At 34.9% G+C, this 14,664-nt stretch overlaps 2 protein-coding genes across 2 annotated transcripts; both read right to left on the reverse strand.

Moving 5' to 3' along the window:
• Positions 1–10,190: 10,190 nt before the first annotated feature.
• Positions 10,191–11,897, reverse strand: LOC139841810 (uncharacterized). The gene is made up of 3 exons (XM_071832008.1): positions 11,461–11,897; positions 10,853–11,052; positions 10,191–10,522 (listed from the first exon to the last, which is right to left on the reverse strand). The coding sequence occupies exons 1-3, from the start codon at positions 11,895–11,897 to the stop codon at positions 10,191–10,193; spliced, it is 969 nt and encodes a 322-aa protein (XP_071688109.1).
• A 243-nt stretch (positions 11,898–12,140) lies between these two features.
• LOC139841817 (uncharacterized) lies at positions 12,141–13,959 on the reverse strand. The gene is made up of 3 exons (XM_071832014.1): positions 13,529–13,959; positions 12,998–13,467; positions 12,141–12,235 (listed from the first exon to the last, which is right to left on the reverse strand). Exons 1-3 carry the CDS (start codon positions 13,957–13,959, stop codon positions 12,141–12,143), a joined length of 996 nt encoding a protein of 331 aa, XP_071688115.1.
• Between the last annotated feature and the right edge of the window lie 705 nt (positions 13,960–14,664).

Below are 14,664 nucleotides of genomic sequence, written 5' to 3' on the forward strand. Positions count from 1 at the left end.
TGAGTTAAATGCTTATGAACTTTGTCTACATTTCCATATGTGCTTATTTGAAAAAGTATAGAATTGTAAAAATTGTGAAAATGTGTATAAGTTAAATTTTGATTTAACATGTTATTATGATTGTTTTAAGTTGTTATTTTGCTAACACTAATGCATATTTGGATGCACAAATTTTGTGTTTAATGTGTTTTGCAGAAAGCCGATACTGGAGGTTCAGGAGCATCATCATCTAGACGACCTGCTCCAGCACCAGAACCAGAACCAGAAATGCAACACGAGCCAGAACCCGAACAAGAACCACAACAGGAACCACAACAACAACCTGATCAACACGTACCTTATTATGATTCGGTACAGTTTGTTAATGAATTCATAGTATTCCCGATGAGGCCGCCAGTAGAATTCCCAACAATTCCTGAGCACACTTTGCATCCTAATCTGAGATTTGATAGAAGATGGAGAGATTACGAGACATATCAAAGGAACAAATTCAAATTGGTAACAAAAAACGTAGAGGTGCCAAGGGTAATCGATTGGGATCCTTTGGAGAGAGTTCAGCTAGCCAATAGAGTCAGACTGCTACTGATTCAGAGGTACGGGAACTCTTCTTTTACAGATTGGGAACGTCTTTTCACCATTCGTAGGCCTGTATATAAGGAATGGTGTGTTGAGTTGATGAGTACTGTATCACTTGATACAAATATAGTTATAATAGATGATAGAAGATTTCTTAGGTTTATCCTTGGCGGTAGGATGTACAGAATGTCCATGCTGGACATGGCCAGGGCTTTACAGATATATACTCCTGGAGAGTTGCTACTGCCCGATTGTACAAATTTGATTCATTATGGTGAAAGGGTAGATAGCAACTTTGACGTTGACGCCATTTGGAGGCGTATGTCACATTTTGATGTTTTTACACGAGCAGGAGGACACTCCTATACACATATTGACAAATCCGAGCTTCGTATCATTCATAGATTTTTGGCTAACTCGATTACACAGAGAGGTCACAATAAGGAAAAAATTACCTTACATGATTTATTCTACCTAAAGTGTATTCGGGATCCTAGAAGCTTTGTTAATACTCCTTACTGTGTTGGTTTTTATTTATCTAAAATGGTAGAAGGAATGCAGGACGAGAGTATAATAGGAGGAGGTATTTTTGTTACTCTCATTGGAGAGTATTTAGGTGTTGATAGGAACCAAGGGGGTCTATTACAGCTTTGTAGAGAACAGGTTGAGCCTTTAGGATTGAAAGTTTATGTGGGTGCTAAGGTATTGAAAAGTAGACGCAACCAGGCAGTACCCTATGAGGGCCCTCATCCTCAGGTAGAGAGAGGCTCAGACGAGGAAATGGAGGAAGCGGAAGACATTAGGGATGTCTTTCGAGATGCTATTCTTGACGTCCACGTTCGTATAGATGAGGAAGCAATGACGAGCGCTGCCAGACATAGTATGTACGAGCAGTGGAACTCTGAGTGAGTATACGAGGATTATAGGCGACGCCAACACGATAGCTGGTTAGTTCATCAGCACCAAATCATGAGCCAGCTATCATATCAGGTACCAAATAATTACGTGCCTACTCGACCTGCTCATTTTCCGCCACACAGCCCCGACATCCGACCACCCTTTAACCGGTATGACTATAACCAAGCCTATCAGGACACCTATAACCAACAATGGAACCCACCTGACGAGATGAACTGGAACCCCTATCCAGACTGATTTAGTTCCATTTGGTTATTTTTATGATTTTTATATTTTTATCTTTTTAATTATTCATGGTTAAACTTATGTTATTGGATATATTTATGTAATTTTTATCATTTTTATTATTATTGTGTACTAATATTTTACCTTTAGGATTTGAAAGTGGGATATTAAGTCCCATTTCAAATTGCCATGCATGTTTATATTTGTATGTATGTATATTGTCGATTGTACAAAACAGGGTAAAACAGCGCATTTTCAAAGACTGGTATTAAGTTCAGCAAAAGCTACTAATTTTGACGACAAGATGAAAAATAAATGTGATGTAACAACAAGACGGAATGAACAAATGATGTGCACCATTTATCATTCAACAAACAAACGCCAATATGTTTGGAAACTTTGGTAAAATTTAATCATTTTTCTACGCTAATCACCCTCAATAATTTAAATTATTACTGATTTCTTGCAAATGAGGACATTGCAAGATCTTAAGTGTGGGAAGGGGTTAAATTCTTTCGGATTTTTAAAATTTTTAACTTATACACTTGGTTACCATTAAAAATACTAGTAACGCAGTAGTTGTATTAGAATCGAGTGCTCTCTGATAATAAAGAACAGCCCTAGTCTTATATACTGACTACCCAATTCTAGTAAAATTTTTCAAAATTTTCAATTAAATGAACTCAAAATCATGTTTATACATATTTATAAACGATAAAACTAGGTGTTAACACCGAAATTATTGTTACCTCAGAAAGGACATAAATTGAGAAACAAACCAAAATGTTAGAGTTCATTTAAAATGGAATAGAGGACAATAAAAAGGCAAATAAAAGAAAATAAAAGCCAAGTGTGGGAAAATTTACCAAGTTATTTAAAACATATGTCACATATTTCTGCAACAAATAATTGAAGATACTTTTGCTTTGAACTAAACTAAACAGTTTACCCGAGTTACTGTAAGAAAGATGAATCTACACGATGAATCAATTCCATCATTAAAAGGAAGTAAAGCCTTCCGAAAAAGAAACGCGCTTCTTGATTTAGGTCATGAAGTTGTCGTCCAGACCAGCTGTAGGTTGACGAAAAATCTAGAAAAGTCATCTCTAAAATCAGCAGGAAATCCACGGACCTCAGCATCAAACAGGGTCGCCAAGTGGTCAGACTTATCCTAACCATGAAAGGATCTGTCTCGTACAATGGGGGCACCGTGCAAATTAGCTTGATAAGACTAATGAATCAGATCCCCAGAAAGGATAATCTCCTTAAAGATCAAAAATCAGCTTTTAAGACTGATATTACTCAATCCTAGAGATTGACCTTAAAGATTGAGAATTCAAACTCATGGAATTCAATGATATCTAAACTCGAGCTTGAACGAGAAAATATTTTGATCAAAATTACAAACCGATTTGTTTTCTGAAAACCCATTTTCAATGCGTTCATTACCATTGAACGTAAAATCCTAAGAATTTACCTGGAATCCATTAGGTCACTTGAACCAAATCGAGTGTCAACCGTAAGAACGGTGGTTGCATATCATGGTCAAAGACAGGACCTTGTGCCAGACCAGAAAAATTTTAAGGGTGAGCTTTACTATTGCTCCTACAAAGGATAGTAATTGCATCCAACACGTTATAGACCATAATTAAAAGCATGTCAGGGGACATTGCCTTAACAGTTGCTTGTTCAACGCTTTCTTTTACAACCGAATGGTAGTTTATTGAAAGGTAATATACGGAGCAAGTATACTGGACGTGTTACTTTCCCAATACAAGGTTAGCAAGTGGGTGACACAAAACCACAAGTTTTGAGCTAAAGTTTTCAAATCTGAAACCCACCAAAAAGAATTTGCAAACACCGTTGAAGGGTTATTCCGGAAAACTTATCTAGGGTAAGAAACTAGATTTAATTTTCAAAAGATCAAATGTTTTCATAAAGATCCAATTTCCTTAAAGGATCTAAATTTTATAGTCATATGGGACTGTAAACCACATCGTTACTACCATTGTTTATACCGCCGTATAGAAATCACTGATGTACAAAGTGTGAAGAATAAAGAGGTGATTCTAGCATTTCAAGACTATATTGCTTGAGGACAAGCAACACTCAAGTGTGGGAATATTTGATAATGCTAAAAACGAACATATATTTCATAGCATTATCCCTCAAGAAAGACAAAGCTTTTAGTTGCAATTGTTCTATTTACAAGTGATATTCGTTTAAATAATAAAAGGTGAAGACAAAAGACAGATTCGACAAATTGAAGACGCAAACGACCAAAAAGCTAAAAAGTGCAAAGTACAAGCAAAGAGGTTCCAATTATTGATAAGAAACGTCTCAAAATTACAAGAGTACAAGATTCAAAACGCAAAGTACAAGATATTAAATTATACGAAAAGACGTTCGAAAATCCGGAACCGGGACCAGAGTCAACTCTCAACGCTCGACGCAACGGACTAAAAATTACAAATCAACGGAGTACAAGAATATAATATAATATATATATAATTAAATTTAATTATATATATTATCTTATATAATAAATAAATAAACAGCCCACGTTTTTGTAGACTTTTGAGCCTCCCCAGCTGGCCATGCGATCGCATGAGCCTGAAGGGCAAAGCTCATGCGATCGCATGAGCTCCTTTTCCAGCCCACATGCCTATAAAAATTCGCATTCTGGTGAACATCATATCATATATCAATCTCTCTATCTAAACGTATATATATATATATATATATATATATATATATATATATATATATATATATATATATATATATATATATATATATATATATATATATATATATATATATATATATATTTATATTTTAATTTTAATTTTAATTTTAATTTCTAATAATAAGGGTATGTTAGCGCATATTGTAAGGGTGTAAGTCGAAATTCTGTCCGTGTAACGCTACGCTATTTTTAATCATTGTAAGTTATGTTCAACCTTTTTAATTTAATGTCTCGTAGCTAAGTTATTATTATGCTTATTTAAATCGAAGTAATCGTGATGTTGGGCTAATTACTAAAATTGGGTAATTGGGCTTTGTACCATAATTGGGGTTTGGACAAAAGATCGACACTTGTGGAAATTATACTATGGGCAATTAATGGGCTTTATATTTGTTTAACTAAATGATAGTTTGTTAATTTTAATATAAAGATTTACAATTGGACGTCCCTATAAATAACCATATACACTCGATCGGACACGATGGGTGGGGTATTTATATGTACGAATAATCGTTCATTTAACCTGATACGGAAATGGATTAATAGTCTATGGAATTATTAAAATAGGGGTAAAATTATGTACAAGGACACTTGGCATAATTGATAACAAAGTATTAAAACCTTGGTTTACACGCAGTCGATATCCTGGTGTAATTATTAAACAAAGTAATAAAACCTTGTTACAGTTTAAGTCCCCAATTAGTTGGAATATTTGACTTCGGGTATAAGGATAATTTGACGAGGATACTCGCACTTTATATTTATGACTGATGGACTGTTATGGACAAAAACCAGACGGACATATTAAATAATCCAGGACAAAGGACAATTAACCCATGGGCATAAAACTAAAATCAACACGTCAAACACCATGATTACGGAAGTTTAAATAAGCATAATTCTTTTATTTCATATTTAATTTCCTTTATTTTATATTTAATTGCACTTCTAATTATCGCACTTTTATTTATTGTCATTGTATTTAATTGCACTTTTAATTAACGCACTTTTTAATTATTGTATTTTATTTCATCACACTTTTATTTATCGCAATTTCATTATCGTTATTTACTTTACGCTTTAAATTAAGTCTTGTATTTATTTTTAATATTTTACATTAGGTTTTAACTGCGACTAAGTTTTAAAATCGACAAACCGGTCATTAAACGGTAAAAACCCCCCTTTTATAATAATAATATTACTTATATATATATTTGTATTTTTATAAATTAAACTAATATAGCGTTAAGCTTTGTTTAAAAGATTCCCTGTGGAACGAACCGGACTTACTAAAAACTACACTACTGTATGATTAGGTACACTGCCTATAAGTGTTGTAGCAAGGTTTAAGTATATTTGATAATGTAAATAAATAAATATCATGTGTAAAATTGTATCGTATTTAATAGTATTTCCTAGTAAAATATACACTATTTCATATACGCCTCGCATAACATCAGACGTAGACAATCCTTCTTCTATCCTTGAATAAAGAGAAGTCATTTCTCCACCCCGAGTGAAATACTCCAAGAGTAGAGAAGGTCTTCCCTCTCTCTGTACGACGGGTAAAGAGATTGCTTCCAACGGACCTCCCTCCAAAAAAATAATAAAAAATAAAAATAAAATAAAAAATAAAAAATAAATTATTTTTTTAATAATAATGATAATAATAATAAAATAAAATAGAAAACACGCCACGGAAATGGTAAAATCAAATTTTCATGAGATTTAGATCATGTCTGGGATTCAATTTAGGCTTTAAGCGGCCGTCAAGTCGCCAACAAATCGGTGCTTGCTGTTGCCTTACTTAAATATATATATATATATATATATATATATATATATATATATATATATATATATATATATATATATATATATATATAGTTTGATGAGCGGAGCTCAAGGCATATCAAGAAAAGATACGCTAAAAGAACAAATAGATATATATAACCACATGCGAACAAACTTAAACATACCTAAGCATCCAAATCTACAAACGTAAAACATACAAAAATAGAACATACTTACGTACCAACAAGCACCCGTGCATACTTAACATCTACACGCATACAAACATACGTGCATAATTACATACGCATACATCCATACATACATACATACATACATAAACAAACAAACAAACATACATACAGCCAAAACATGCTAAAAGTGAACTTAGATACACACCTAAGCATACATATCTACATGCAAAGACCTACATACATACATACATATAATCTTACCTAACCATACTTAAAACATATATAAAATGACCATACCTACGTACATACAAGCACACATACATATAGAGACATAACACTCATACATACATACGCGCATACCTACCTACACATACATACATACATAAATACATACATACATACATACGTACATACATACATACATACATACATACATACATACATACATACATACATACATACATACATACATACATACATACATACATACATACATACATACATACATACATACATACAACATACAAACATAGATATACATGCAAAAACATACATACTGTAATACCCCATCAAAATATGGCATTGACGTGCTGTATTACCAGAAATCAAAGTCTGATCGATGCAAGCTATATGCAACGTTTTTTCAAAGTAATAGTTGCATTTTATTCAAAAACCAAGCGTTTACAATACTTAAAGAAAACCAACAAAGTACTAATCAAAACCAAATGTATTTAAAATGAAAAGACATAATGCAACTATCAAAGTTTAAACAAATCTTCATTCCAAATGCATGACCTCTACTGCCTTACTAGCTAGAGCGGAAGCATTTCCTAATTACCTGAGAATAAACATGTAAAAACGACAACACAAAGGTTGAGTGAATCATTGGTTTAAGTAGTATAGAGTGTAGAGCATAGACCACAAGATTTCATTTGCATGCTTTGCCAGCATCTTTAAAAATATAAAAAAAAAAATATTCTATAAGTTTGAGCACCCAGTAACTAAGCCTTAACGTTTGTTCAGTACCCCTGATTCTAAATACACTTAACCAATGTGTACTACCTCAAATAGTATACGCCAGTTTTGTGCTAGCGCGACTAACCCGGACGAGGATGTCAAGCCCTATGGATCCATGTACACCTATTCGCGCTCACCAGTTCATAAACTGGTAGTTACTAGTTACCAAAGCTAAGGAATTTTCGGTTATAACTCAGCATAGAATGTAAGTTTAGCACTTGTGTCTACATTGTAAAACATTAAAAGACATGTATTCTCACCCCGAAAATAGTTTATAAAACAGTTAAAAAGTTGGGGCTATGACTCACCTTATGAGCGAAGTAAATAGTATGATAGTAAATAGCAGCAGTAGTCCAAAGTTGTCAACCTATCATCATTAGGTTTAAGTTAGTTGGATCATCATGGTCATCATCATCAACATCATTATAGTTATGTGTTTGATATATATGTTCATATATATTACCAGTGTCCTTTCTAGAGTTTACAATATTAATCATTCCCACAGTTTAGATGTTGCATAACTCAAATGATCCTCGTTGCTATCAAGTAAGTCAATCGACATCTACATGTAACCGGGGGCCAGAACTCTTGATACGACTTTTAGTCCTGACATTCGAGATCCACAACCATATCCCAAACTGGCAACCTAGACACCATCCATGACCGTAAGTAGTGGTGAGTCTCGTGAAAGTCATATGTTATTTGTTTGTGATTTTTAATTCCACGTATGTTCTAGTGCGTATAGGAATACATCACTTGTTTATTTCCGTTTCGATATAGATCATATATTATATTATTCTTTAATAATATTAAAGTCACATTATAATTTCTTTTTTCTTTCCATATATATATATATATATATATATATATATATATATATATATATATATATATATATATATATATATATATATATATATATATATATATATATATTTACACACATACACATATACTTCTAATTATGTGGTACGTATATATGTATCTACATTTATACATGCGTGCACTCATGTATACATGTATATCTACATATACGCATCAACATAATCTTCCATATATATATATATATATATATATATATATATATATATATATATATATATATATATATAAGTTTCACATATACACATTATCATATCCATACTCAATCATATTCGTTATAATGTAAGTATTATCTTTAAAGTTCATGCATTTCACCAATTTTTAATCCATCTAGTTTATTCATGTTCATAGCTATCATAGTTAATATTAATATTTATCATCTTTATATTATCCATATTATTATTCATAACATCGTTAATCTCTTTAAGTTCATATTATAGTTAATCAACACCTTAAAGTTTTATTAAGTTTAATTATATTTCACACATGCATACATACACATGCATGCATACATATAATCAAGCTTTTCAATTTCATTCAAATCATATTCATATATATTCATAATCTTCATAATATTCATATTAAATTAATATGCATATTAATACTTTTAAATTCTATATATATTCATCACAACATATTTATAATCATAACTTATATTATTAACCATCTTCATGTGTTTATATATATATATCTCTTATTTATGTTTAAAGCTTACTCATTAATCATATTCATTATATTAGTATTACTCATAAACATTGATATTTTATCACAATACAAACTAATAACTTTAAAGAGTTCAGAAAAATAAAAGTATCATTAGTTTATAAGTTTTTAGGGATACCTTATGTGTTTTAGAGCAAAGAAAAGTGGTGTTGGATGGGGACAGGAATCCGAACAGCAGCAGTAGCACAACAGGATCAAAAACGCGATAAAAAGTGGCAGTTTATGGTTGCTTTAGGTGGCGGACAGCAGCCACAAATCAGGGGCTGTTTTGGGGCGACTTGTGGTGGTGTTTGATGGCCAAAAACAGCAGCAAAAGGCTGCTGCAGGTGGCTGTTGTTGTGGCATTTTTAAAACGGCAGAAAAATAGGCGGTGGTGGTGGCAGTTTGGGGCTGCAGAAGACAGCAGCAAGTGGCAGTGGTTGTGGGTGTTGGGTTTCGGTCGAAGGTGGTGATTGTGGGGTGAGGCTGCCGAATTCAAGAAGGGAGGAAAAGGGAGTGTTTTGGCTTGTGAATGAGTGAAAAATGGAGATGTGAGGGTGTGTTTATATAGGGTGTTAATTAGAGTTAGAAACTAATTCAACTAGCTCATAGAATAATCTAGAATTTAAGTTAGGATTAGGATTAACTTAGGATTAGTCTTTATCTTTTATGATTAGAATTAGGATTACTTTGAGTTAGTTTAGGATTAGTCTTAGTTTGGATTAGGATAAATGTTTTAGGAATTATCTCTTTTAATTATCTATTAATATTAATATTATTATTATATTTTATTTATTATTTTTTTCAGCCGATTTTATATATATTATTTATTTATTTTTTCTGTTTATATATATATATATATATATATATATATATATATATATATATATATATATATATATATATATATATATATATATATTAATTTTTATCATTTTAATTAATGTGCATTTTAGTCCCTGCATATTTTATTCGCGTTAGTCCTCGTTACCCATTTCATTACTTTCATTAGTTTCGGTTTTCTAACTAAGTTCGTTTGTTTTGGACCACCTAAGTTTCAAGTTCGTTCGTAAAAAAAAAATTGATTGAAAAAGTTGGGGTGTTATAGTACCTACCTGTTATTAGAAATTTTGTCCCTAAATTTGGTCGTGGCGGTCATCAGGCGTTTTGTTTGCAAATAAAGGAGGATTTTTCTCTGCCATGTGATCTTCACATTCCCACGTGGTCTCGGGTCCTCGAAGTGTGTTCCATCGAACTTTAATGATTGGTATTCTACTTTGACGAAGTCCTTTGACGTTTCGGTCAATGATTTCCGAGGGTTTTTCAATAAAGTTCAGTTTGTCGTCAACTTGGATTTCATCAAGTGGGATGAAATGGTCCTCCTCCGCTAAGCACATTTTCAAATTCGACACATGAAACGTATCGTGTATTCCAGTGAGTTGTTCAGGTAATTCTAGTCGATAGGCCACTGGCCCAATACATTCGATGATCTTGAAAGGCCCCACATATCTTGGGCTCAGCTTTCCTCATTTGTCAAAGCGTATCACACCTTTCCACGGTGACACCTTTAGCAGGACCATGTTGTTTTATTGGAATTCTAACGGTTTTCTTCTGACGTCAGCATAACTCTTTTGACGACTTCGTGCTGTCTCTAGCCTTTGTTTAATCTTTACAATGTGTTCGGTCATCTCGTGAATGATCTCGGGACCAGTCAATTGTCGGTCACCCACTTCATTCCAACAGATTGACAATCTACACTTACGCCCATATAGTGCCTCAAACGGTGCAGCTTGGATACTTGAATGGTAGCTGTTATTATATGAAAACTTAGATAATGGCAGGAATCGGTCCCATCCTTTTCCAAAATCAATAACACAGCCTCGTAACATATCTTCGAGCGTTTGAATAGTTCTCTCGCTTTGTCCATCTGTTTGAGGATGGTAAGCAGTACTCATGTCTAACTGCATTCCAAAAGCTTCTTGTAACGACTTCCAGAATCTAGAAGTAAAACGGCTATCTCGATCCGAAATAATAGAAACTGGCACACCATGCCTTGAAACAACTTCCTTCAAATACAACTGGGCAAGCTTTTCCATCTTGTCAGTTTCCTTAATCGGTAAAAAGTGAGTTGATTTGGTGAGACGGTCAACAATCACCCAAATTGTATCATAGCCATTCGCAGTTTTTGGTAACTTCGTAATGAAATTCATGGTAATCCGTTCCCACTTCCACTCGGGATTCTCAGGCTGTTGCAGTAGCCCAGAAAGTTTCTGGTGTTCAGCTTTAACTTTAGAGCAAGTCAAGCACATGCCCATATAGGTAGCAATATCCGCTTTCATTCCAGGCCACCAATATAACATTTTTAAATCATGATACATCTTGTCAGCGCCTGGGTGAATCGAATACCTTGTCTTATGTGCCTCATCAAGCACATTCTTTCTTACTTCGCCAATTTTTGGGACCCAAATTCTTCGGGAAAAATAACAAGTTCCATCTCCTTTAATTTCGAACTGCTTGTCTAAACCTCTAAGAGATTCTTCCTTCTTATTTTCTTCTTTAAGCGCTTCAAGTTGGGCATCTCGGATTTGTGTAGTCAAATTGGTATGGACAATCAGATTTAAAGCTCTGACTCGTAAGGGTTTAGCCCTTTCCTTTTGGATTAAGGCATTAGCCACCACATTTGCTTTACCAGGGTGGTATCGGATGTCACAATCGTAATCATTTAATAACTCAACCCTGCGTCGTTGCCTCATGTTGAGTTGTTTTTGGTTCAGAATATGCTGTAAACTCTTATGATCAGTAAAGATGGTACACTTGGTTCCATAAAGATAGTGTCTCCACATTTTGAGTGCGAAGACCACTGCACCAAGTTCTAAATCATGTATGGTGTAGTTTTGTTCGTAGATCTTTAGTTGACGGGAGGCGTAAGCAATGACCTTTTGCCGTTGCATCAAGACACAACCAAAACCTTGGCGGGGTGCGTCACAGTATACAACAAAGTCATCGTTTCCTTCGGGTAGGGATAAGATAGGAGCAGATGTTAGTTTTTGTTTCAAGAGTTGAAAAGCAGCCTCATATACATCGGATCACTCATATTTCTTGCCCTTATGAGTCAAGGCAGTCAATGGTCGTGCAATTTTAGAGAACCCTTCAATGAATTTCTTGTAATAGCCAGCAAGACCTAAGAATTGTCACACTTGGGTTGGCGTCTTAGGTGCTTCCCAGATCTTAATAGAGTCAATCTTCGTTGGGTCCACTTGTATCCCTTGACTACTAACCACGTGACCAAGGAATTGTACCTTTGATAGCCAAAACTCGCACTTCGAAAACTTCGCGTACAGTTGTTCCTTCTCGAGTAGTTCCAATAGTAATCTCAGGTGTTGCTCATGTTCCACTTTACACTTCGAGTATACCAAGATGTCATCGATGAACACGATTGCAAACTTGTCCAGATAGGGCTTGCATACACGATTCATAAGGTCCATGAACACTGCAAGTGCATTTGTTAACCCGAATGGCATCACTAGGAATTCGTAATGGCCATAGCGATTTCTAAACGCTGTCTTGGAGATATCTTCATTCTTTACCCTCAATTGGTGATAACCAGATCTTAAATCGATCTTAAAGTATACGAATGACCCTTGTAATTGGTCGAATAGATCGTCGATTCTCGGTAGTGGATACCTGTTCTTGATAGTTATCTTATTCAGCTCGCGATAGTCGATACACATTCGCAGGGATCCATCCTTCTTTTTGACAAAGAGAATGGGGGCTCCCCACGGCGATGAGCTCAGTCAGATGAAACCTCTATCCAACAATTCTTGCAATTGGTTGGACAATTCTTTTAGTTCCAATGGTGCCAATCTATATGGTGATCGTGCAACTGGTGCAGCTCCGGGTACGAGGTCTATTTGGAATTCTACCGATCTATGAGGTGGAAGACCAGGTAGTTCTTCGGGAAAGACGTTCGGAAATTCTTTAACGATTGGTACATCTTCAATTCTCTTTTCTTCGATCTCGATCTCTTTCACATGTGCAAGGATAGCTTGATAGCCTTTCCTTAAATACTTTTGTGCCTTCATGCACGAAGTCAGGTTAAGTTTTACGTCAGTTTTATCCCCATAAACCATCAAATTCTCACCATTATCAAGGGGTATACGAATCGCCTTCTCGAAACACACTACTTTGGCTCTATTCTTAGACAACCAGTCCATTCCTATTACTACGTCAAAGCTTCCTATTTCAATAGGCATTAGGTCCACCAAAAATGGTATTCCTTCTAAAACTAAGGTACAGTCTTTGTAGAGTTTATTAGCCTTCATAAGTTTACCGTTCACCAGTTCAATACAGTACTTAGTGTCTATGGGTACATGGGTTTTGTCAAGCATGCAACTAGATTCTATGGATACGAAACTTCTATTTGCACCACAATCAAACAATACTAAAACAATGTGATTGTTTAGAAGAAACGTACCAGTAACCAAGTCGGGGGTCCTCACGAGCCTCGTGAGCATTGATATTAAATGCTCTTCCTCTTCCTTTCTCTGGTCCTTTCTTGTTTAGACATTCATTTCTAAAATGCCCCTTCTGACCGCACTCATAACACGTCTTCACAGCACCATTATTAGTAGCAGGAGGATTTGCAGTACCAGTAGTCTTTGACCAGCAGTTCTTGGTCATGTGCCCTATTTTCTTGCACTTTCCACAAGTCACAGTGCATCTTCCCTTACGATGCCTCTCACACCTTGAACAATAAGGAGCTTTTCCTTGATATCCTTTCATAGAAACTTCTTGCTTTTTGGATGTCTGGGAGTTAAAGTTTCCAGTCCACTTCCTCTTATTATCCCCAGATTTCACTTCAGCAGCATTCCGTTGAGTAAATTTATCTATGAGATCATTTGCCATATTAATGGTCTCTTGCAAAGTTTAGGGTTTGGAAGCATGAACATTAGCTTGAATAATTTCAGAGAGACCCTTAACATAACGGTCGATTTTATTCCTTTCAGTTGGGACCATACCCAGACACAGCAGAATCAATTTCAAATAGCGGTTGGTATAAGTAGCAAGATCAGTCCCAATAACCTTTACATTACATAACTCTGCCTCCATCTTCATAACTTCATTATCGAGACAATACTCAGTAGTCATACGAGTTTTGATGTCTTCCCAAGGGATGGCATGAGCAGCCTCGAGACCCATAGGTCGAGCAATAGAATTCCACCAGGTCAAGGCTTTACCTTCCAGTGTGGAAGTAGCAAACTTTACCCAGTTAGCTTGAGCACAGTTACTAATACTAAACACTGACTCCATCTTCTCAATCCAATGGGTTAGACCCACTGGTTCTTCAGTGCCTTTGAATGGTAGTGGCTTACAAGCCATAAATTCCTTATAAGTGCAGTTTTGTCTAGTGTTCGAGCCTCCGGGCATATTAGCCATTGCAGCAGAGACACCTTCATTGATAAGTGCTCGGAGTTCATCAGGACTGTAAGTTCGTCTTCCAGACATTGTTCTTCAATAAATATAGAGTTAGCATCCTTAGATATGTATGCATATTGTCAAATAATCAGGGTAATTTCTCCATTAGGAGGAGGTCATAGTAGCTCGGTGAAT

The sequence above is a fragment of the Rutidosis leptorrhynchoides genome, chromosome 1 (assembly GCF_046630445.1).
Source record: "Rutidosis leptorrhynchoides isolate AG116_Rl617_1_P2 chromosome 1, CSIRO_AGI_Rlap_v1, whole genome shotgun sequence".
Lineage (NCBI taxonomy): Eukaryota > Viridiplantae > Streptophyta > Magnoliopsida > Asterales > Asteraceae > Rutidosis > Rutidosis leptorrhynchoides.